Source organism: Triturus cristatus, chromosome 4_1, assembly GCF_964204655.1.
Source record: "Triturus cristatus chromosome 4_1, aTriCri1.1, whole genome shotgun sequence".
NCBI lineage: Eukaryota > Metazoa > Chordata > Amphibia > Caudata > Salamandridae > Triturus > Triturus cristatus.
Genome location: NC_140585.1, coordinates 76481500 through 76507919, shown reverse-complemented (window position 1 = coordinate 76507919; position 26420 = coordinate 76481500). Strand labels below are relative to the sequence as shown.

General features: G+C 44.2%; 1 protein-coding gene across 5 annotated transcripts in view; it reads right to left on the bottom strand.

The window, feature by feature from the left end:
• RAD9A (RAD9 checkpoint clamp component A) overlaps positions 1 to 17210 on the bottom strand; it is a 62690-nt gene extending 45480 nt beyond the window's left edge. The window contains exons 1-3 of one of the 5 annotated variants that reach the window (XM_085651631.1): positions 17018 to 17210; positions 7861 to 8063; positions 4726 to 4796 (exon numbers count right to left, since the gene is read on the bottom strand). In XM_085651631.1, coding sequence (XP_085507757.1) covers positions 4726 to 4796; positions 7861 to 7894 — 105 coding nt within the window. In that variant the 5' untranslated portion in view covers positions 7895 to 8063; positions 17018 to 17210. The other 4 variants (XM_085651632.1, XM_085651630.1, XM_085651633.1 and 1 more) reach the window with 4 other exon arrangements.
• Between the last annotated feature and the right edge of the window lie 9210 nt (positions 17211 to 26420).

Here is a 26420-nt window from a genome sequence, read left to right as displayed (position 1 = left end):
GGTAGACCACACAACAGGCCCGCACAATACAAGAAGTGGCCACAGGAGGGACTGATGCTACAAGTTCAACAGTGGAGGACTGTAGGTGGAGGAAAGGTTCTATCCATGGTAACTCATCCCACCTAGTGTGTTCACTCTGCTGAGACAGAATAAACTAGTCCAAAAATAAGGCATTCGTTAGTAATGACAGGTGACATACTTTGGGAAAGAATCATTGGTTTAAACAAGCATTTGCAATGCAATAGGTCTCGCAGTTATGCGAGTTTAAGCTATCGGCATTGTAAATGACAATGCCTTTTAGTTATGTTTTAAAAACGAAAAAATAGATAAAAGGCATTGTTATTTGCAATGTCAATAGCTCAAACTCGCGTAAATGCGAAACCTATAGCAGTGCAAATGCTTGTTAGAAGGTGTAATGGCCTCTACATGTTCTTTCTGTGTTTATATCAGTAATTATATTTATTGCATTAGTTGATTTGAGACATTATCTTTTGTTCTACATATCCGTATAGAGAATTTTATGCCAATGGCAGGCCTCAGAGTCCAAACATATAGCACTCAACCAATCAGGCCTCACAGTCCAAACATATAGCACTCAACCAATCAGACAAGGCTTCAAAGCCCTTGGTAAACCTAACATGTTCACAAATCTTAGAGGCTACATCATACTTGTTTTTAAAGTGTTACTTTGCATAGTGCCACTTAAACGTTCACAAAATAATGTTTTGCCCGTTTCTTTCTAGTTTCTTCTTTAAAATGCAAAAGGTTCCCCATTATACTAAAGCAGAAATTAAGTGTCACCCTCGCTGCCAGCAACATCTAAGCCCTCTATTTCAGGTATAAGCTATGTTTTTTTTTGCCAACACGAGTTTATAAAGATTAATTAAATGCAAACCTGATTTGAAAACAGAACGGAAAGTTCATACGAGAAACACTGCCGAGATTTTATCTCAAAGTAATAATAGGTTTAATGCATTATGTATTGACCAACACTGCCATCTGCTGTCTATTTCCTAAAATTACCACATGAAAAAGATTTAAGATAGAGAACTTTTTTACCCACGAAAATGACAAATAATGCAAGTTTTTCTTTACAACAGACCCACTTCGTTGAAAATCGGCACTCATCATTAAAGCGACGATTCATTATTTTCAAGATAAAGAAGTGACAAATCTGAAATATGAGATTTTGCGTAGCGTTCAATGGTGGACAACTTATATCCGTGATGTTTGTATTTGGACACTAGCCATTTCATAACAAGCGCGGCCTGTCATGGGACGGACAGAAGATGTGCACGCGGGGACTGCCTTTACTGGCGGGGGGGAAAAAAGTCCCCAGTGTATCACGCCGCCAGTAAAGCATCCAATCCCCGCGTGCACATCTTTTGTCTCGTTTGTCTCCCCGCGTGCACGCTGGAATCATATCGATTCCAAAAGGCCTCTGCATGGCACCCCGCATGCATATCTTTTGTCTTGTTTGTCTCCCCACGTGCACGCTGGAATCGTATCGATTCCAAAAGGCCTCTGCATGGCAGAGCAGCGCATGTGCTGCTTTCGCCAGGCCGAAACCTAAAAAGGAATTATTACAAAGGAATACAATGTGACTGTACAGAATCTTGTCCCAAGAGCTCAATTCTGGTAATGTTAACATGTTTACAGCCATATCTCTAAAATCGGAGGGTTTCATCAAAAGGATTAGTTACCTATTATTCTAGTTCTCCTTATTAAAGCCATTAGGAATTAACAGTTCATTTAACTTCTAAGAATACCATAGCACTTTTAAAACAGCTACTAAGCGAGAGGTTTATTCTGCTGATGTCAGAATACAATTACAAAAAGAAAATGACATCACTACTCAATTATAATAAACCTTTGCATGCAAGTAGTGGCATAAGCAAATTTGCTGCAAATGCAATTATCCCACTTACTCCCTCTGTTGCCTCGCCCCTGGGAAGTGGGAGTCAGTTGAAAGAGGAAAGAATTGTGTCTGGGCAGAGGCCTTTATCGAAGCACCATAATGAAGCCATCCATTATATGAGATAACATACCCCCAACAAGGTGCATTATGAGGCCATAGCAACCCACCACAGCGTTCCATCCCCTTCTAAAAACTCTGCTTTCTGTCTTCTGCCTTTATGTGGTCATGGAATGTCTCACTTACTTGCAATAGCCTTATAAAGTACAGGTGTAGTATACTAACCCATATACATATATAGCCTATGAACACAGTCAAAGGGCCCCCTTTCCTCGTGGTGGTAATGCGGAGATGATTATTACGGACTGAAGTAACTGCTGCTACAGCGTGTGAGCTGCTGTACTGTTAATGCTGCTTACTTTAACGGAACAATGTCATTTTCAGCCTTCAAAGTCAGCAGCCAGTAGATTTATATTCAGTACCTTTCATATATAGAAAAGGACCTCTTCTGGCTGTCCATTATATCAAATTTTCCTTGATCTAGTTTTAGAGCCCCTACCTCTACATCAAAGAAATGACCGTACTCCGTCTGGAAGGTACATCTCCTGACATCTAATATCAACATGCTAGCCTACACCAACAGAATGTTACTACTTCTCCCAAACTCTGGCAGCTCTATACCACAAGCTTTAAACATTGAGGCTTGCAGCCAGTGCTCAGGATACAGACTCAATCTCTCTAAAACGGAAGTGCTCCAAATTCCTAAATCTTGCCATAAGGGGTACGTGGAAAGTTTAGACAATAAATGGTCTCCTAAATGTATCTGGGGTCTATGTACAAACATTCTGTTGGGCCTCCAAGGGTTGATGTAGAGGGCACTATAAAAAAAAAAGAAGAAAGGGACTACTAAATAAGGGATAATCTTAATATCACTTAATGGGGTATGATAAATCCTAATAAAATAGATGTACTGCTCTTGTTCGGATACCATTTTAGTGGCATGTCATGAATACATTAAGAAAAAAGATTTAAAGCCAGCGTGTAAGTTGCTTTAGACGTTCCTACAGAGTCTGGAAAAAACTAAGACAGGTGGTTATGGATTTATAAATTGTAGTTTATAAAACCTTGGGCCAGATGTAAAAAAAAAAAAAAAACAATATGAGTTGGCAAACCCTGCAATTTGCAAAATCACAAGATCTGAGAATGCTAAAATGTTTTTTTACTATGTACTAAACGCATATTGCTGCCACAGGAACTTCTCCGAATGAGGCCGTCAGATAATAACAAGCGTTCAGTATTTAACGGCCTTCACTGTGGTCTAATACATACCCTCCCATGCATGCAAAAGAGTAATTATGGAGCCTGAAAAGGGGGTTCATGTCATATACTTGAGACCATATGGAAACAGTTTGGTCAACACTATACAGGGAACATTGCATTATACACACATTATGCAATGCTTGTAGCAGTCTGCTCTTGTCTAGCCACACACCATTATTTTTTTATTCTACTTCCCTTCCTATTTTACTTGCAGGATTACCTACATACGCCTTCTACTCCCTTTTTCAGAATCAGTTGATTAGCGAGTCCATATAAGAATATTCATGATATAGACTATGCTATGACGTATAGATTTCCTTATTACGGGTGTGTATCGTAGTCTAGCTATGCAATACTATAATGCACATGTTTAATAATTTTGATTTAGGCTTGGCCCTGGTTATTCATTTATATGTACAGGGCTTGTGTTTACTTTTTATGCAAATATAAAACGTTACAAAAAAGTATCTTTTTTTCTTGATACCGTAAAAAGTATTTGTGGAAGACAGTTTCAGTCACTTTACTTATACTCGCGACTCGCTAAATTGAATTGGCTATTTTTAAATGAGAAAGGAAATTACATTTGTTTACTATAGCTACAAAATTGTTTTATTTCAAGATTACTTTTTTTGAGTTTGCATATCTTTGCGTAATCCCAGGAAGGGGGGTCTTAATAAATTCTTCTTATTTGTGTACTTTTCCGAAAGCTTGCCCGGGACACTGAACTCCCATCTGAATTGCAGTTTGGTTGGTAGACAAGTAAGCTATGATTCTGTCTTTTAAATCCCACACAGAATACCAGTTAGTATGTGAGAGGTTTGTGATCCTAGGAAACTCAGGGTGGATGGTATGTGTGCAAGGATCACACAATGCAATACAAAGTGTTTGGGTCAAGCATGGCATTTCAAGAGATCCTGTCTGCAGTGTAGTTGGCCTCTGCTCTGGAGCGATGGCCTATTGGTGAAACATGAAGAGAATCTATACTTTACACAGAAACCAATAAGACAACAGACATATTTCCAACACCAACAGTGTACTTGTAAACCTTGAAGAATGGCATACGAACATTCCCGAAGGCACACAACAAAGCCCTCTGAGACACTGGCTGCTTAGATCCAAGGCACACTATGGGAAGGAGAAACAATAGAGTAGAGATAGCTCTCAACAACCCAGAGATAAAGACAATGATGAGGACAGAGTTCTAGGTGCAGTTCAACCAGAGGTATACTCTAGACTAGACAGAAGACAGGCCTTGACCAGATACACATTTGTGCCGAAAGACCATATTGAAACAAGGACTTCCCTTGCAGCTTAGTTATCCAGCCATACATCTTACAAGTTCACCAAAGACAGACCCTGAAAAGAGAGATAGAGGTGAAGAGAGTCCTCAACATTCACCCACCATTCCAATGTCAGCCCCTGAAGGAGAGACACAGCAAGGTTAAGCAAAACGACCATCAACATTAAACAGACGCAAACGGAGTGCTTACCCCATCTTCTAAAGGCTCGAAGTACAGTTCATCTCCAATCCGGGAGAGGGAATGGATCGCCCTCCCCAGCACTGCAGAGGGGGACAGAGCATAAACCTTTAACAAACAAGAAGGTGTGGAGGAGGAGACATTTTGAGAGATAAAGGAGCGGGAGATTCAAAAAATGATTGAGGTCCGGAGTGGAAAGACACGACTATGTAAGAGAGAAATAAAGAGATTCAGACAGAAATCGGACTAAAGGAAAGGAAAACGTGAGAAAAGAAAGCGGATGGAGAGAGGGCCGTCGAGTAGCTTGAATTAACTTCATGAACGAGGCGAAAGAAGAGTAACCATCAATGTGTGGCTCTGTAACACACCCAGGGCCCCAACATGTGTGCTGTGAGTTTAAGGATTCTTCCTCATTTCACAAGGCCCCCTCGTTCCTTTCCCGGCCATGGAATGAGCATTGACAGCAGACAACAACATCAGCAGGACAGTATCTCGTTGTCTAGCCACAATACTTTATAGGGGTCTCGATGTATCTTATTTCCATTTTTTTCTTGTGCGGTCAATGTAAAAAATGATTCAAAAGAGCAAATAGAAGAGAAGTGTACATCTGCTAGCCTGGACACTCCATCTGGAGCACTCCCTCGTCACGGGAGCTAGATTTTGTCAATCAGTCCTCTCATTTAAGGTACTGCCAATGCCTCGCTCATTCTGGGATTTTTCCACCCGAATTTCAGACAGTGATAGTAAGAACCTACGTCTCCTGAGGAACCAATTAACTTTCGCCTCATATAATTTTCCCCCTACACCTTCATACTGTAGGAAAAATGTGTGACTATTGAACTGCAAGACCACATGGAGACTAGCTAAATTCTTGATTCTCATAAGTCAGGGTTGTGCTCTGGTCTCAGTACCGTGTTAGTTCTAGATGACCTCAGAACCATCATGGATAGAGCAGGCGTGGAGCCTTGGTCCTATTTGAGCTGTCAGTGGCCGTCAGACCACCAGATCCTCCTTCACTGACTGACTTACACCTCTCTAAGCAGGCTGACTTTAAAATGATTTGCCTCTTTCTTAGCGATAGGAAGCAATTGGTTTCACTTGGCCTTTTCACCTCAAGAAATCTGAAAGTATCTATAACCACTGGCCTGTCATCTGCGTTGCCTAGGGCTCAGTTTTATTATGCATGATGACGCTAGTCAGATACTGTTGGATGTTCGGGGGATTCAGACCCCGGGGCACTTAAAGCACTGCATGGGCTCAGAAAGTGGATGCATATCAAACCCTTCAAATACTGAAGTGCTGATCCCAACTAATTGTCCCTAGTACTTGTGACTCCAAATTTTAGCATCTCACTCTGGACGAATATGCTTTCATACGAATAAACTTCACACACTTCAACACATACAAAATGTCTCAGCCAAGTCACCATTTAATATATTCATAAATTAGAATCCAGCTCAGGCAAGCTTAAACTGCAGCGCCGGCTCCCAGTCAGAAAGGATTGCTTTCAAAAGTTATTTGTATTTTGAGGGAACATGGCCGCGGGCAAGTCTCTTAGTTCCCCTCCATCAACGCAAAGAAGTCTCTAAATGGTACTGGCTTCTGGTTAAAGGAGATCCACCGCCATTGCCTATGGAGGAGCCCTGGAGAAGAGAACAGCCTTCCAGCGATGTCACATCCTGTTGGCAAGTATGCACTTTATGGAGGGTTGTCAAGGCTGCACAATTTAGGAGAAATCAACTCTTTACACTTCATAGAGCCTACTGGACTCTGAAGAAGCTTTCCAAGCTGGGAGGAGGAGGAGAGAAGTCCTGCGTGAAATGTACCACGGGGAGCGCTGATGATGTGCACATGTTTATGCAGTGTCCTCAGATCCAGGGCTTCTGGAGGCAAGTGGGTAAGACAATCTCCGATGTAATTAGCCAAGAAATTAAGGTAAGCTTGGTTTTAGTTATCTTTGGATTTTTGTCTGAAGACAGCATTAATAATAAGCTGTCAAATGGCCAAGCCTCACTTCTGTTTGTTTTAATTTCATCTGGCAAGAAGGGAAATCTGTTTAAACTGGGTATCCCCGAACCCGCAAAGTTTTTAGATTGGGTCACTTCCATTAAAAGAGTCCATAAATTGGACATGGGATGTATGTCAAAGAAAAGAGCTAGATTTTGGGGGATATGGGAAGAGTGGGTTAATAACGTAGGTATTGCAACTTTCTAGAATAAATTAAAGTCCAATGATTATGAAATAAGTGAGTTTTTGGGAAGATGGCTTATGCAGAAACCGAGAGATCGATACTATCCATGTCAATTCCCAAGAGTCATGCGGTCGGCGACTCTAGGAACACTTGAGGTGGAAAAAGATCTACAGGTCAGCGTGTCCCCTCTAGTGGGTCCAGGAGGGTGCCTTGGTACCGCTTTATTGACCACTCACTTTCTTTCTTGAATGAGAACAAGAAAAAAAAAAACTTCTTTGTATTTTGTTCAGAATCTTCTATTATGCCCACCCAGTGTACCTGGAACTGCACCTTATTAGGTACTCCCGATTCAGTGATCTGCAGCAGCCAAACTATTCACCACCCTAAGTTTAAAGTCTCAAGATGGGAAGGCAAACCTTTAGGGTTCTTGTTCCTAAACTATGCTTCCTAGTGTGCAGTCCTGTTGATTGTTCTACGAGTACTCTTCTGGCTCAACAGCTGAAATCTGGCTCCTTGTTCGTAACACAAATGGTACCAAGAAGAAAATCTTGAATCTGGACATTTATGAGGGCTATTACTGTACAATGAAAGGGAGCTTTTGTTCCATGAGGGCGCGCACCTGCCGGAGATGCAATTCTGGATTGCATGGAAGGTTATGAGTTATCCTGGCATAAAGAGATAGCGAGACAAGAGGCTGGATATCAAGAACGACAAAGGCTAGCTTCCACAGACCCAGAGGTAGACTGCAGATCTAGGAGGGATCAGCTTGGGAAAATGCCACAATTAGAGCTAAACAAAGAGAAGGGGTGGTAAGGGTGGAAAAAAGGAAGGGAGTTTGGAAGAAAGAAAAGCCTCAGAAGGATGCACCAACAGAGACAGCGAAAAGGATGTCACACAGAGTGGGGTCCCAGAAGATCAGGGAAGCCGGTTTCCTTTCAAACTTAAATTCATCTCACCTTTCACGTTGCCCCCAGTGACGATGCACTTCATTGTGAGTAGACGCCTCCGCCTGCCGATTATGCCCACAGCACACCGGCATCAGCAGGGTTACAACATCAAGATGGGGGAAGAAACAGTCCGAAACTGGGCAACATAAGCCTGTAGTACTGTCGACTGAAGCAGAATCTAGCCTACTCGCACCACTTGTGATGGCTCGTCACTAAGAGACAAGGAAACAAAGGTACGAAACATGATTTTAGTGTACATGACCAAATCCAACCTATCAGATACTAGTGCTGGCCTCCAAGCTCTTGCTTGGATTCATAAAAATAAAGTGCCGTGCCAGTTCTCTGGGTCCTATGGAAGGCAATAATTCCATTGTCCTTGAAACTACAGGAAACGGATACTGCTGCAGACTCACTTCTATTAGGAAGCAGTGTTCAGTTTTTTCCTTCGTAACATGCCATGGTTTCCTGGTGGTGTATTGCATGGGTTTTGTTCTTCATTAGCTGAACAAACCATTGTAATGCTGTGTTAAATAAAATGTCAAAATATTTCCTTAATTTGCTACTATGCAGAAGCTAAGCGCACGCTCATGTGTTTGTTATCTTTCAGAAAATAATTTTAATTCAGAAGCAAATCAAGGTCTCTGTGTTTTTAACTTGGTAAATAACATTTTATTAGTTTCCTTCCACTTCAATGAAAAGTAGTAATTTACATGGGTATGTCCGTGGTTTTGACTATGCAGAAGAAGCTCATTGTGCAGTTTCATTTCATGTCCATTTCCTCTCTGTACTTAGAGCATGTATTTGTTTAACCAATCACACTAATTTGGGTGTAGGCAATGTGTTTAGTGATTGTGAATTAATAAATTGATTTGTTGCAATGGAAGAGCATCGTAGAGGAACAGCCCATGTACATAATGTCATACTTTGAATTTGTGTCTTTCAATGGTCTGAAAACATTATAGAAGCTGCCTTATTTCTTTGGGGCAGACACTGCGCTAGTCTGTCTATTTGCTTAATACTTAGTTCAATCATTGGGTTTCCTTCAGAGGCTGACCTTATGGCAGTGCTGTTGCAAAACGGTCTTTTGACTATTTTATTGATGCTAATACTTAATTTAATAACTAATTACTTTTTGCTATCTGTAATGCTTAGATTTTTTAACCAACCAATGAAGGTTTATTCTTGAATCCTGTCTTTCACAGGTGAAGGTGCATGAGCCGTGAAATAAGTCTTGCAAAGACTCGCAAGTTCTAAAGAAGACTCAGACATATCTTGCGCTTCGTCCCTCTTATTTAATCAGTGCACTCAACCCCGTACGCAACAACAACTGCCAGCCCTCGACACCGAGCAACACCCAAGGCCCATCTCCTGCCAACAATGCCGCCACACCTTCACCCACCTCTGGACCCCAGCAGCTACCCCAAACCACTGGACGCCAATGCACACAAACCACCGAGCTGCATCCTCCTAAACATACGCTCCCTGCACAGACAGGCCGTAGAAATCTGGGACTTCCTCAACACTCTCACGCCAGACGTCGCATTCCTCAGAGACCGCTCCGCACCAGACATCGCAAGCGCCATCCCCGACGGATACAAGAGCATGAGAAAACACCACCCAGGAGGAGGCCCAACCATTGTCCACAAGTGCTCACTCCAACTGACAACCACCAACACAGAGGACACCTCGCCCCCCATGGAACACATCCACTTCCAGATCATCCCAACCCCAGAACGATGCTCGGCGGAACATCGCCTACAGACCTCCTGGACCCCGCATCCCCTTCACCAACGTCATCGCCAACCACATCGCACCCCACGCCCTCGTCTCCATGGACTACATACCATTCGAAGACCTGAACTTCCACCTGGACAACTACATTGATCCCAAAACCACCCCCCTCCTGGAGAAACTCACCAACATAGGGCTGAAGCAACTTGTCTCCACCCCCATGCACACAACAGGACACACACTCGACCCCATCTTCACTGGAGGAAACAATATTCGCTTCATCTACACCATGGAACTGCTCTGGACAGACCACCACTGCATCCACTTCTGCTTTACGAATCCCACCGCACACAAGCCTGCATGCCGCCTCCCACGCAGAAGCTGGAACAAAGTCTCCAAAGAGCACCTCACCTCCGCCCTCACCTGCACTCCACCCCCTACTACAACAGAGGCCAACACAGCGGCGAGCAACTTCCACCAATGGTTTGCCAACTACGCCAACACTTTTGCCCCTCTCCAGGACACCACGAGACGACAACAAGAAAGCCATCTGGTTCACCACGGATCTCTGAGAATCCAATCGCTCCTGCTGACGACTGGAGAAGATGTGGAGAAACAGCAAAACCCCAGAAGCTCGCTCTGCCTACAAAACAGCCACCACAGCACACCACCAACTCATCAAATCAACAAAGAAAAACTTCACCCAAGACATAATCCTCTCCAATGCTCACAAATTCATGGAACTCTTCCCCATCATACAGGGATTCGCCAAACCCAACAGCAAACAACCGACGTCCCTCCCTTCCAAGACCTCTGCAACAAACTCAGATCCTTCTTTCACCTCAAGATCAAGACGCTCTATGACAACTAACAAGACAACGGCAACGCCTCAACTTCTACCCCCAATGACGGCACCCAACAGAACCTTTTCACTTGGACCTCTCTCACTGCAGAAGACACCTTAAAGACAATGAAGAGCATCCACTCCGCAGCACCTTTCGACCCCTGCCCGCCCCAAATCTTCCACAGGGCCGCCACTGCCATCGCACCCCAACTACGCCGAACTACCAACTGCTCCCTTGACACAGCCACATTCCCAGACAACTGGAAGTGCGTCAAAGTCAACCGCCTACTAAAGAAGCCCTCCGCAGACCCAACATACCTCAAGAACTTCAGGCCCATCTCACTACCTTTTGTGGCCAAAGTCATCGAGAAGGCCGTCAACGCCCAGCTAGCACACTTCATAGAAACGAACAACATCCTAGACACCTCTCAATCCGGATTCCGCAGCAACCACAGCACCAAGGCTGCCTTCCTCGCCGCTACCGACGATATCCGCGCCTTCCTTGACAAAGGCACACGACAGCCCACATCCATCTGGACCTATCAGTAGTCCTCGACACCATCTCCCACCACACACTAGCCAGCAGACTCCACGACGCCGGCATCCAAGGAAAAGCCTTAGACTGGATACGATCCTTTCTCTCAGGCAGGACACAGAGCATAAGACTCCCGCCCTTCCTCTCAGAATTGACAGAGATCAGATGTGGAGTACCCCAAGGATCCTCCCTCAGCCCCACACTCTTCAACGTCTATATGGCCCTCCTCGCAGCCATCATCAGAAACCACGGGCTCAACATAGTCTCCTACACCGACGACACCCAGCTCATTCTCTCCCTCACCAAGGAACCCAACATCACCAGGCGCAACTTCCAAGAAGGGATGAAAGAGGTCACGACCTGGATGAGCAACAGCTGGCTGAAGCTCAACTCGGAGAAAACAGAAGTCCTCATACACAGCTCCACCCCCTCCGCATGGGACGACACCTGGCACCCCACGCTCAAAAACCCACACACACAAACGGACCACCCATGCAACCTCGGCATCATAGTCAACTCTTCACTCACCACTACAAAACCCTGATTGATTGGTTGATTGTGCATCAGAAGCAACACATGAATGGATGTGGAGGCTGCAGGTGCATAGGCTCCTGGGTCCTCACCCACATGATGACATATGGATGATTGCGACGCCCAAGTTGGAGAGCCTTCACTTGCAATCTGTGTCAACTAGATCTTCACTCTATCCATCCCATGGCTCACTCAAAAGTTATAATCAAAGGCATGTTGGTCAGTGGTTGCAGATCTCTGGTCTCTACAGTCTCAGCAGCACAATGGAGAGCTAGACTCTGGCTCTGAGATAACATATGGCAGTGTGCCAAGTAGTTCATCTCCTAATCGCTTCAGGCAGCAGCATCAAAATCTCTAACGCCGTCCAGGTGTGAATTGCCTACTCTCTCGGGTTAGACAGCCACATGATCCTGTCCCTGCTGCCAGCTTATATCTCTGCACAGATGTACAGTGCTCTTCCTAGTAAGAAGGTGAACTCAGAAAAAAGCAAGTTAGCTTGTATTCAGAAACGTAGAGGTTAACCCCTGAGCAAGAGAGCACCCAGATTTAAAATTGTCCAGAAAGTTCCAGTGGGAACACACCATTAAAAAGAGCATTTGTTTTTAGGTGTTGCCTAGCTCTAGTTATAGGCAACCAGCTACCAAAAAAGAACGGTCACCTTACTTTCATGGGGCTATCAGGCACCCTATAATGCCCCTTTATTTATAGACTGGAGGTGGACAGCCCGCTGGCCAACGTGGGGCTGTTGCTGGGCTCTTGCTTCATCAGCAGCTTAGTACACAGGATGTGGGGCAAGGGCATGGAGTTGATCTATTTTGTGTAGGTGTGCGGCTCTCGTCGCGCCTTTGCCCGCCGCTCGTTGTACCTCTGGGACCACTTGCTGACCAGATGGAGCTGACTTCTTTCCAGGAGGGTAAGCATAGACAGTCATAAGACATTCAGGGTTCATGTGAATTCAATTCAGATACATACACTTGGTATTATGATGTTTGTGCAAGGACATGGAGAGGAAGGAGCAGCGTAGGGAGACAGAAACACGTATAGTTACCCTGCATATCACTTCCCAATAACTATTCATTAACATCACATGCAGTCAGCAGGGTTCATGGGGTCTAGTCATGAAAGACAACTCAGATTTACACACACACAAACCCAGCACCTCATGAATATTAATTAGCTGCCACCAACTGTTCGTTGTGTCATGGCCCGGTCATAGGGACAGGAGTCCCCTTTCGGGTGTATACCCTGTGTCCATAGAATCTAGCACAGTATGGGCGAGGAAAACAAATGTTTATTGAGCATCCGTTGGAGTGACTCGTGGCACAAGTCCCCTGCACGGACAAATACACCTGATGTCACAAACATTGAACCATACCGATATGTTATTCTGTCTCAACCTTTGTCTAAGATGCAAAATGTTGACAACAAAATCCTCTCTCTCAAAACCTTTGCTACTTCAATCTATAAAGAACAGCATTATCTCTGCCTCGGAGATATTTCACTGCGTGTAACTGGAATTGTCATGTTTTTCATCATCCTGACTGGCGCACTGAATTTTTTTTGCAGACAGTTTGGCAATTAACTTTGTTTATACAACTGATGAAGCCTTACTTTTAATTCTACAAAGGCTCCATTTTAGAACTTACAAACCACCAATTAAAATGTAAAAAATACTGCATGAAGAACAAGCATTGGCATAGTCAATAGGTATCGCCATTTGGACCTTATAAGTATTTAGCCATGTAGCACATTATCATGGGTGCTGAAACATCTACTGCTACTTCAGGTGCACTGGTGAAGGGCTGCACAGCCACTGATGGGCCTCCGTGCAATTTCATGAAAATATGATAAAGTTGTATGCATGTGTGTCATGTGAAAAAAAACTGTGGAATTGAGACACTCTTTGGTATGGGCATGTAGACAGCAGAAGAGTGCATCTGGAATACTGTCTCTATGACAGAAGGAATTGTGCATAGTTGTCTGTGTGCAAAGTACAGTGGTTGTAAGTGCTCAAGGGTGGCCCCATGTTTGGTTTTGAGAGGCTTAGAGCACGGTCATTGTGTACATACAGTGTGCAGAGAAAGTTTTTCACGAGAGAGCTCAGACATGGTCTGTCACATAGTCTTTGTGAGAGGAAAATGCACATAGCTATCAGTCGTTCCGTGCTGCCAGGTCAGAGGTGCCCCATGCAACCAAATTGTACATGAAATGTGGAGCACATGCAGCTTGATTGACTTGTGACTGCATGTAAAAACACATACGGACAAGGAATTAGTGCATCAGCAGTTCAATGTGATGAACAAAAACATTCTCTCACCCGAAGTGCCACAGTCGGAAGGAACGATATGCGTTGACTGTTTTTTTGCTTCGTTGCCAAGAATATCAAAACTCGCTTTGTGGACTTTATTGTGTATTGTTTACATTGAAAATGTGCTCTTCCTCAACCAGAAACAAAGTTTAGATGCTTTTACTTTAAAACGAGGAAATAGTTGGGACATTTTGAGTGCATGCACCAGGGCCAATGGCACCATTGCCCCTCGTTTAAAAGCAGCTGTGTGCACTCGTGTGCACATTACGGCGTCTCCGAGAGACGCTCAACAACCGCACCTAAAGCCACTGTCAGCAAATGCAATATTTCATCTATACCTCCAGTCACAAAGGCCGTTAGGCTTATTACTTTACAAGGCGAGACAGAGTTTGTGTACATGTGTGTGCACAAAATTGTTGACCACGCAGGCCATAGAAAGTATTTTTTTTTAAAGTTCTCATGCATGCTTCCAGATCCGAGAAAAGAGGCGGTGACTGAAAAAACTGGCATGCGCGCGAGATGGGTTTTCGCCACCCCTTCAGTTCCTTTGAATGAATGAATGATCTAGCTTTGCTGGTATTATTTAAAGGCATGCAATTTTAAAACAAAATAGCGACATAGCAGCAAGCGCTAACAGACAAAAAAGCACTATATAATTATAGTGGCATTGACTCTTTGGAAACCAGATCGACTTCGCTCCAGGGCTTTCCCTTGCAATAAGTTACTTCCTCCTACTGAAAGTCTTACCTGGGGCAGCAGCAACAGCTCTGTTGGTGTACCTACTGTTATCGAAGTAGATTTGACCCAAGAGGCACAATTAATTAGACACTCACATCAATCAGGCTCTGCTGATCTCTGAGTTAAGCCTTCCTTTCGATCCGGTGCTTAGTAGCAAAAGAAGGGCAATCTCGGTGGCAGGCAGCCTGTTTTTTTTTTTTTAAGTGAAGACAGATTGCCGTAAAGAAAGACTGCCATGAACGGTGGGGGGGCCAATGAAATAGTCTAACGAGTGGAGTGTCTGCCCATGTGTGACATGGCTTATAGCACGCAGGGCTTCAGATTGCAGCGCCCAACCAGGCCTCAGTTTAATCAGCGCTGAACAATATGAAGTATCCAGTTCGTCTCAAGAGAAAACACGGGCTGTAAAAAGGTAAGCCCAGCGTCATGCCGTCACCCAGGCATCGAGATTTGATGATGCATGCGCAAATGCACAGGACTGGCCTGCCAGTCTCACTATGTACCTCGGTAGTGACGTACCTAAAATGCAATAGTTTAAAAAAGATAAATAATACATTTTAATGAACATGCCTGCAGTTCAGAGGGGGGCACTCTGGGGCCCTAAGGTACAAGCCGCTGCTGTTTGTTAGGTGGGAGGAGTGCTTCGCGCATGTGTGGCCGAATATAGCACTCTAAAATTACTGCATATCTAAACTCAGCGCTATGCAAAACTTCTTAGTAATCATATACACGAGACACGAATAAGATGTGAGGGTTAAACGGTTTCCTGGTGGCAGCTTCGAGTTTAAATCCCTGAACAATGCCAGATATTACAGGATTGGGGTAACTCAATCCCGCAAGCTGTATGCCGCCACGAGTATGTGCTTGGAAAAAAGAGCTGTACGACGGCTAAAGGTCTCTTATGCAGCGCATGCGCGCTGCGTAGGCGAGATCTAAAAATGATTGTATCAGTCTGTGGGCCGCCTGTCTCTGTAAGAAGGTTGAAAGTTTTAGAAGGATCTTATGATCATGGTTCTATGGCAGTAGGTTATGGGCTCAAAAAGGCTTCTTACGTTCAAATTTAATTAGCTAGTTCAGCTGTTTTAACATGTTCAAACGCTATTTCCAGAACTCCAAATACCTAGGAGAAATGTTTAAAAAATATTCAAAAAGGCAGGTATTTTAAATACTGTATTAAGGACTGGCCCGAGAAAGACAGACGATCAGTAGTCCCATATCACGTGAACGTTTCAGACACTCCTGACTTATTAGGGGGCAGCTCTCTGCTGGTATGTTTAAGCCTACAGGTACAGCTGCAACAACAAAACCTCAAAGCCCAGAATGCAGAGGGGTGTTGGGTAGACTGTCAGAACCGAATGAACTTGGAAGTTAATTACACATGACACAGAGCCGCTTGGCAGCTATGCACTGAGGGCTGTGTTGAAGTGAAGCGAGTCTTTCATGATCTTAAATGGATGGCGTGCAGCAGATGTCCAACGATGCAAGTGCCAGATGGGAAGAATCTCTGTGCACCCGCAGGGAAGGAGTTCTCTAGGGTCAAAATTAAGAAAATGTATGGAGATGCCTGAATGTAGGAACCACTGCAGCGAGAAGAGTCTATGATGGAGGTTTCAAGTGCCTTAGTGTTGTAGAAATATGGATGAGTGAGCACCACAAGAGGCTACATGGAAGGAGTGGGGCTAGAGGTAAATGGAAGTAGTAGGGCCGGGAGGTTATGCAATTTCTGTAGGTGGCCGAAGGGAGGAACTGCAAAATGAGACTGGAGGAGAGTGCGCAAAGCAGCAGGGACCTGGCATCTGTGCTGTAGGTGTCTCTAAAGCTGGGGTGAATTAGAGATAAAAGAGCCTGGGTCAGTGCTGGTAAAGAGCATGATGCCAGAGTTCTCACGTTTCCCAGGTCCATGCGCGTATGTCCCCTAGGACAGTTTTCAGCTTTACATCCTTGGACTTCTGGTTTTATAGTAGGATACTCAAGACTAGAACTGCCAGTCCCAGCATGCACAGCACAAACCTGCACTGAGAGGAAGCAGGTCGTCCAGCATTGACCCCAGACTCTTGGGGCACAGCCGGTGGTTGGCAGGACCGCTCTCTGGGGAGCCATGGGGCCCAGAGATGCTGCACTGTTAACATTTACAGCTGCAGCATTTAAATGCTTGAACCTCTTTGACTATCCCTGCTTCCAAAGACACGGTCCTCACCCTGGGGTCCGTAGACTGTGCTGTGGAATCAGACCCTTGCTAGGGGCCGGAAAGAAGTATCGGGGGTGGGAGTGGGGGGTAAACATTAAGGAGACGATGCGGCAGCATGGCCCGGTCCATAATCAACGGAAACACGTCAAAGTAACCTACACCAATCACATCCCTGCAACGAGTGCCCAGATAATGAGGGGCCCACATAACGACCAATCGCATTCCACCTGGACTGCAGCCGCGTGCCAAGGGTCACCCCAGGTGCGCTCTTTTTGCTCCATCCTCACTCACCCGCCATCCCGGCATCTACGAGTTTCTTAAGCACCCGCCTCTCTTCCTTCTTCCCGCGCCATTGGATGCGAACGCTCTGTAAAGCCCCGCCTACTTTCATTTCGCTATTCGCCCTTAGGTCACTGCCTGCACTTGAGAAACGTCACCAAGTGTTGGGCGCAGCGACCATGTTGGAATGGGACTACATCCCTATAATGCCAAAGGGAGGGCGAAAATACGTGTCAAAAGGAAGAGAAGCGTTGCAGTCGCTACAGAAAGGAGACTTGCAAATAGGGTGTTATGCGGCAGCCATCTTAGAAGACCACATTGCCTTTACAATGTTTCTCGAAGTTGAATGTTTGGCAGCACTCGAGCTGGTGTGCGGCCCCTTTGAAGTAGTCTGCACTGGCAACCTTCGCCAAGTGCGCTCTTTTAAGTCGGCGTGCCTTTATCTCCTATTGCATTTGCACAGGATCCTAGTAGCTTATACAGCACTCTGGCAGCGCCAGAATGGCTGGCCTTTACAGGTCAGAGTGTGGGCCGATTTTGGATGTTTGTTGGCAGAGGCGCAACTAGAGCCAAATTTCGGGGGGGGGGGGGGGGTCTAAGAATTTTTTTGGGGGGGGGCTGAATCTTTAAGCAATAGGCAGACCTGTGAAGTGCTCGGGTGCAGCTGTGTGAGCGCCCGGGAAGCTGTCTCATCCCGGGCTGCCACACACGGTGGGGGGGGGGGGGGGGTTGGCTGAAGCCCTTTGAGTCCAATGGGTGTTGCTCGGCTGTTTGTTGGCACGTTTTGTGGCTTAGTGGCCGTTTTGTTCCCCTTTACAGTTCTCTGATATTACTGAAACATTGCATACAGAAAACACAAATTCATGCATCTTCCATACTTTGAAAAACACATATAGCGTGTCTTTGCTCCAGCGCTGAACACCACAAATCCCCTCGCTACAGACCGGACCACATTTCACTCACTCATTCACTGGTGGGGCCCATAACACCAATCAATCATTCATTCTACTTTCAGTATCAATGGTCCTCAAGAGAGGGGAGTTTCTTTCTTTACTTCATGCGCTGGAAATGGGAGGAAGTGTGCACCAATCACCTGATGAGTATCGACAAGTTTACCTATATCTCCCTACCTCACCAGGATCGCAAATACATTAAAACCTAACAGTTCCTCCCATGTTATTGGCCATGGATCAGCCAGTTGCTGGGAATAGAAACCCTTAATTCTTCTAAACAATATACATTGAAATACTTCAAATAATAACCCAACACAGTTCTTTAAATGCAACAATATTTTTAATCTAATTAAAGCATAAGGAAATCATATAGCATTCAATATTTTTGGTTGGCATATTTACCTAATCTGGCTAAATGTCGTCCTCTATGTCAATTTCAGATCTTTCGTCTCTATGCCCATAAATCAAAGAATCAGTTCGTAAATTAATTGGGCATCTGATCAGTCCATCAGAGTCTCTGGCAGCAGCTGTCCAGCAGTGTCACCGTCCTCTCCGTCAGCATAACGTCGGGCAATCTAGTAAAGTGATGGTGTGCAAAAGAAGAAGACGACTAATGTCCTACCCTCTCTAGTCTACTTTTATAGTAAATTGTTATCGGCAAATGTTTCAATACATGTTACAGAACAATTTTAATTGGTTAACCAGGATCATTCTTCCTGCTTCTCATACATCAAATGTTGCATTAGATGCAGCTTCTCAATTTGTGAGTATATTTGTAACAGTTTCTAGTCCATTCAGGGCATGTTTTATTCCCATGCGGAGTCGTGTCCTTTGTGTCATCAATTATAACAGTTCATAGTTTAAGTAAATCCTTTGTTTGGTGCTTGGCGCTCCTCCCAGGATGACCTTCACGGGTACAGTCTGCCTGGGGTCAGGACGAGGTTATTGCTGCTCATCTTTTAGCGCAGGCGCACTTCACTCTTCTGTGTTATGTTGGGGTGTCAGAATAGGGATGGCAGCCATTTTGTGGCCACTCCAGAAAGGTCAACTTAAGCAAAGAAACATAAAACGTAATTAATACATGGAAATGACTATTAAAATGTTATTCCCTCACTAAACCCACTATGTGTATGTATTTATCTAGCAAAAGCAACACGCATTGCAGTTTATACTCACAATTTAAAGCACGATTCACAAGTCACATCACAAAAGCAACATTAAACATGCAAATTCTAAATATCTGATATTAGTATGCGTACGAAATTAGTTTACGTATCAATCAAGCCATGCAAATGCGATTCCCACGTGTATTTTCTAATTAGTAATGTTGATTAATTAAACCCACAGCAAACAATTAATACTGTTAATGTTAATCAGTTATTCATGTTGATTCAAAATGATGAAATGGAGGAGGTATAGGTTTCTTAGGGAAAACCTCGCTCCAGCAATCCCCCCTTTAGTGATTTTATCACCACAAAACACCCACATTTTGATCCTTTTATGAAGATTTGAAATGACTTATTACTCATAGCTCAAAATTCAGTTTCTTCATAATCATCTCTTTTTGTTTTCTTGTACATATTATCTTTCCACTCATCTAAAGCTATTTCTTCAAAATCATTTTCTGAATCTTTTCCTTTTCTCTTAAGTTTATCTCTTTTTATTTTATTATTTGTTTTCTTTTTCCTGCAACACATGCACCCTAATCTTATCACTAATACTGCAACTATCACACATGTTAATGGAAACCAAATTTTACCTATAACAGTACTACCTATTTTAGCTGAGAAATTTTTAATAGCAGCTATTTTCTTTCCCATTCTTGTCCATACATCTTCAACCTTCAGTGGTACAAGTTCATTGTGCAATTCAGTAATATTTTTAATGTAAACTGTTAGATCTTTACTTTCATCTGGAATGTAAGTGCAACAATGTTGAACTTTCAGCATTCCACAGACTCCACCCTCTTTTGCCAAAAGAATATCAAGGGCAAGTCGATTTTGCATCACCATAGCACGCATGGCAACCATTTCAGTATTAACCAATAAGAATCAATGAGCAGTGCTTGTTGACAAGCGATCCACTATTGTAGATAATCTTCTAATTTTATTTGCATTCAGAGTTATTCCCACTGCCGGTATCAATGCACAAAAGATGTCACCCACAATTTCTGCCCAAGATTCTCTCTTTCTACGCACTAAATGACTATTTAAACTATTTACACCCTCCTCTCTGTCTATGTGAAAGATTTTTGAAAATACCAGGCCTACATAACATGTGCCATACCAATGGTCTGGCAAACGATAATATGCCCTGTTCCCACAGATAAAATATATTCCAGGAAATACTGGATCTCTTCCACCTTTAAATCCCCATCCACCCATGATTCGGTATGTATCATGGCACTCACTATTGCCTACAAACAGGTTATCATAAGCAGTTTGATTCCTTCTTATACAAAGTTTTCCTTTCTGAGGCCTGTGTAAAGCTATTGTTGGTGTTGACTCTCCTTTTGTCAGGTGTTTCTCCATTTCTATATCCCAAGCTGTTTTCTCAACTTTTCCTTCTGATGCCTTTTTGTGCATCGCCTTCTTTCCCCAACCATATCCAAAAATGTCTTTTCTTCTTTCTGCAAACTGCATGTCAAATTATATTTAAACACAGCTTCTAATGTTAGTTCACTAGTCTCTAGGAACAATTCACCTAAAACCTTTGCAGGTCTTACCTTATTCAACTTATTATTAGCAGGCACTAATGCAAAAATGTTATCTACATCTGAAAAATAATACTCTAATTTCCCAATCTCATAAAACAAACTAGCTATTACACTACATGTTATTCCATAAGTAGCTGGAAGGTGATGATAAGTCACTCCTTCTGCCACAGAAGCAGGTAACTGCATGCAGACGTAGCAGTCCCTTACGTCCATAGTCTTTACATATTCATACAATAATTTTGAAAACACATTATTAGAGAAATCATTAATAGACCTATCTTTATGCAAATGAATGTTTGTTGCTACAGTCGGTGCTACCTTTGAAATTTTACCTATGTTAGTTTTGTTTTGACCATTTCCTTCTATTGTATTGTGACGATGTCAAGCTGTAATCCAATACTGTTCTCTCCTCATTTTTTTCCTCCTCCCAGGCTTCCTTCGTCATCTCCAGGAGAGAACGGGGCTGGCGTCCGTAGAGCATCTCAAATGCAGAACAGCCGAGACTACTCTGTGTTTGTCCGCATATCACGTACAAGGCCAGCGGCAGCAGTTGATCCCAGTCCCGTCCACCTACTGACAGCATTTTCTTGAGGGTGGACTTTAGGGTCCCATTATAGCGCTCCACGAGCCCGTGGGTTTGAGGGTGGTACACAGAGGTTCTTATTTGTTGCACGTTAAGTATCTTGCATACCTCCTGCATCAAGCGGGACATGAAGGGAGTCCCTTGGTCTGTTAAGACCTCCTTTGGGAATCCTACCCTCGTAAATAGTTCGATGACTTTCTCTGCTATTGCCTTTGAGGTTGGGTTTTTGAGGGGAAAGGCTTCGGGAAATCGTGTGGCATAGTCCACTACCACCAGGGCGTAAAGATTACCTTTCCGACTTTTTGGGAGGGGGCCGATGAGATCCATCCCAACTCGCTCAAAAGGGGTACCGATAATGGGGAGGGGTTGTAGGGGTACCGCAGGGGGGCGATGAGTGTTCTTCCGTTGGCACACTTCACAGGAGAGGCAGTGGTTTTTTATCTCCTGATACACCCCTGGCCAATAAAAATATCTCAGGATGTTGTGGGTGGTTTTCTCACTCCCCACGTGGCCGGCCAATAAGTGAGTATGTGCATAAAACAATATCTGTTCCCTGAATGACGTGGGGACCAATAATTGTAAGGGGTCGTCCGCTTTTCCCTGTCTGTAGAGGAGTCCCTCTTGTATCATGAAGCGAGGATAACTCGGGGAGGAGCTGGCTTGGTCCGCGTGTGCTCGTTCCCATTCGTTGAACAACGAGGGGTCGCTAGTTTGCGCGAACCTAAAGCTCCTGTCGGTGACCCATGGATCAGGGGAGAGTAGGGTAGGAACGGCTTTTGGGAGGGGGAAAGGGGGCCCCTTCATAGACACCGTAAAGAGGCTATGAAAATGGGGATTATCGGTGCCGATGATGATCTCTTCTGGCAATGTTTCGAGCACCCCCACCCGGACTTCCCGTCTCTTCCTCCTCTTCCTCCGCTCACCTGTTCTCCTCCGCCTCCTCTACTCTCCTGTTCTCCTCCGCTCCCTCTGCTCACCGGTACTCCTCCAGTTCCTCCGTTCTCCTGTTCTCCTCCGCTTCCTCCGCTCTCCTGTTCGACTCGTAGTACTCCACACTTCTATCCTCCGGGTGTAATACACGCCAGGCTGTTCTCCTTTCCCGATACTTCTGGTTCCGGGTAGACGACGTCACGAAGGGGGCCGGGTCCGGGATAGTCGAACTCCGCCCAATTAAAGAAACAGTCGCCCTTTTGTGTCTCAGCCTCGGTTCTCCAATACGGGGTCGGAGTCTGTTCCCCGTGAGGCTGTGGGGAGAGAGAAGAAAGGGGTGACCAACTGGGGTTTGGTCCGAGGTACCCCCTGACATCGTCACATGTATCTATTGTGACTTTAAATGATATTACAAGAGCTGAGATGCTACATAAAAGCATTAATAATCCTGTACAACAGCAACATGTTTTACACCATCTCTTCATGAATGTACATCTACTTTTACTACCATCTATGTTAGCCATTTTTCTAAAATAGACCGTGTTTTTTGACTTAGCCTCTTCTACTTTGTGACCAGTTTCTACCCCAAAGCTTCTAAGTCTCTACTTGGTTCTATTAGTTTTCTAATTCTTTTCTTTTATTATCGTTCTCCACATCAACAGCTTCTTTGATTAATCAGTTTGGCATCTCATCGTCCTTTGTCTCCTTCACCCAATCAGGATACAGAATTTCCTGAATCTCCGCTTCTTCTTCTCCAATGTCGGACAAGAGAACTCTCAGGATTTCTGATTCTTCTTCTTCTTTAACCACTTTCAGTAAAGCCTCCTCTGGATTTTCTTGACTATCTGCCTCTTGGGATTCTTCAGGCAGGGCCATATACGTCCATTCCGGCGACTTATACTTCTGGTTAGGTTTCCTTGTTCTTCCGGATTCTTTTGTTACAACTGTTTCTTTTTCCTTTGATTTTTCCTGACTTGTGACTTCATTCACCTGTTCAGCTCTGGGTGATTTCACTCGAGACAGTCGATATCTTAATCTTTTTATTTTGTTCGGCCAAACTTCTGGTTTTACTGTTTTTCTCACTTTACTTTCTTTAACATTCTTTTCATTCTTTTCTTCTCTCCAAGCTCTCTTTCTCAGAACTCGACCTTCAGGTATTTCGTTTCCACTCTCTTCTGATTCTGTCCCAACTTGCTTTTCCTTTTCACCAGTTTCTTTATCCACCACTTGTTCTGGTTTCCCTACTTCTTTCCCTCCTCGAATCTCCGGCATGCAATCTTCCTGCTGACTACTTGTCCCTTCACCTAGCTGGATGTTGCAGTTCCCTACACCTCCTCGGGGGTCTTCCGCAATCTGTCCCTCTCTCTCTGTAACTGTCCCTTCTTCATTCAAATCTATTAGTTCAGGTGGAATTTCTCTCAAATTTTCATCTGGGATTTGTTCTTTTTGACTTTCTTTTACTGCTTCTTCTTTGTCTTTTCCTTCCTTCTTTTTAGGTTCTTTACTGGGACCTTTCTTTCTCTGCTCGTCTTCAGAATCTGAGCTGTCAGAAATGTGCAATCTTCTTCTCAGAGAGACACTTCTGGGGACCAGAATCTGCTTTGGTTAGTTTTCCCCCCTTTCAGGATTTTCACGTGTCTTTGGTTCTTCGTGATCTGATTCAGTACTTGACTCTGATTCGTCATAGTACTCTTTCTCCTTGCAATCCAGCGGATTTGGTATTCTCAAGGTATGGCTGGCATGGATCCAGTTTTTCAGTCCAGCACACTTCACAGCTGTTGTCGTGGTCAGAATGACTTGTCTTGTCTTTCCCCACCTGGGAACCAAACAGTTTCTTCTTCTGTGGACCTTTATCCTCATCCAATCTCCTGGGATTAAATCATGGGCTTGCTTCTTTTCAAGGGTGGTGGCATCCGCTCCAACCTGATGAAACACATAATGAACTGCGTCAGCCAAGCCTTTGCAGTACTCCAACACCATGTCATCAGAAATTATCATCAGCTTGTTGACTGGTATGTATGCATGCCTCATCGCACGTCCCATGATTATTTCATGAGGACTTAGCCCTGTAGTTCTATCTGGGGTTGCACGTATGGTCATCAAAACTAGAGGCAAGACAACAGGCCATTTCATTCCTGTGGCTAAACACATTTTCCCAATTCTGTTCTTGATTGTACCATTCATTTGCTCAACCACACCAGAAGCCTCTGGTCGGTAGGCACAGTGCAGTTCCTGTTGTTCATTCAATGCTTCACTGACCAATTTTACAATCTCATTATAGAAATGCCCTCCTCTGTCTGATTCAAGGGTCACTGTGAACCCAAACCTGGGGATGAATTCCCTCAAAAGCAGCTTTGCCACTGTCAATCCATCATTTCTCCTTGTCGGGTATGCTTCTACCCACCTGGAGAATAGGCAGACTATGACCAGGACGTACCTCAATCTGTTACATGTTGGCATCTCAATGAAATCTATTTGCATTCTGGTAAAAGGCCCTCCTTCTCGGCCTATAGTTCCCAGACTCACCACTGTCTTTCTCCCAGTATTGTACTGCTGACAAATTAAGCATCTCTGACATAGACTTTCTGATATGAGTCTGAATTTTGGGTTGTACCAGGTCTGCTTAAATGACCTGATCATGGCATCTCTCCCTATGTGTCCCTGGCCATGATACATCCGTGCCATGGTAGACAACATGCTATCAGGCATGACTGGTCTTCCATCTCAATAGACCCACACATGATCCTTTTCCCTGGGTGCACATCCTGCTTTTACCCACTGCCTTGTTTCCTCATCTCCTGCTTCCTCCTGCAATTGTCTCACTTCTTCCCATGTCCCTACAACGTTAGTAAACATTAAGGAATAGAAAGTCATTTCTTTCTCCTTTGCCCGATTGACTGAATAATGATTTCTAGCACAGTACTGTGCCATGTCATTGGCATAACGGTTGCCAACAGTAACATAATCCTCCCCTTGGTTATGGGCAGCACATTTCACCACAGCCAATTGTTTAGGCAGCTGTATCGCCTCAATCAACTTTCCAACCACTTCAGCATTCTTTATAGGAGTTCCACTTGAGGTCAGGAAACCTCTTTGCAGCCACAACTGGCCAAAATCGTGGACAACTCCGAAGCCATACTGGCTGTCAGTTATCACAGTCACTCTCACACCTTTCCCAATTTTGCATGCTCGAGTCAGAGCCACTAACTCTGCTACTTGGGCAGATTTTACTCCTTTCAAATAGGATGCTTCCATCACTGTGGAAACCGTACATACTGCATATGCTGCACTCAACACTCCTTCTTCTGTTCTCAAACATGACCCATCAACAAACATTACATACTCATTTTCGGCCAAAGGTACATCTTTTATGTCTGGTCGTGGTTTCGTACAATACTCAAGCACATCCAAACAATCATGATCTGCTTCATCTCTTACTTCCACATTCTCAGCATCCGGTAACAACGTTGCTGGATTCACATTCACACCTCTTGCAAGGCTCACATTCGTTGCACCTAATATGACTTTCTCATACTTAGTCAGCCGACTATGTGTCATATACTGCGTACGACTCCTTGTTAAAAGAATCGCCACATCATGAGGTACAAATACTTTCAAAGGATATCCCATCACGATTCCTTCACTCTGCTCCAAACTTCGACATGTTGCAGTCACTGCTTTCAGACATCCAGGTAAGCCTACAGCTACTGGGTCAAGCATTGATGAGTAATATGGGGGAACAACCTTTACAACACAACTTTTACAACGCACTGCCATTGCAACGAAACTGTTACAACGCAAGTGAATTTACAACGCATGCCATTACAACGCAAGTCTTTACATTGACTTGCGCTAGATGGCGTGCTAACATTACAAATAGTGTAGTTTACTATCCCAACACCTTCCCTACTATTAAGTGGACTGGAGTTGGAATAGTAAATTACACTTTTCTAATGTTAGCACGCCATCTAGCGCAAGTCGATGTAAAGACTTGTGTTGTAATGGCATGAGTTGTAAATCCACTTGCGTTGTAACAGTTTCGTTGTAACAGCACGCGTTGTAACAGCACGCGCTGTAACGTCATACATCCATAATATGCAATTGGTCTCCTCAATATTCCATGCTTCTGGATTAACACAGAAAGTGCGCATCCATTTCTTTCACTGCAATATAACTCAAATTCTTTTTCATAATCAGGCATTCCCAATGCTAGGGCTTCACACAACCCATCTT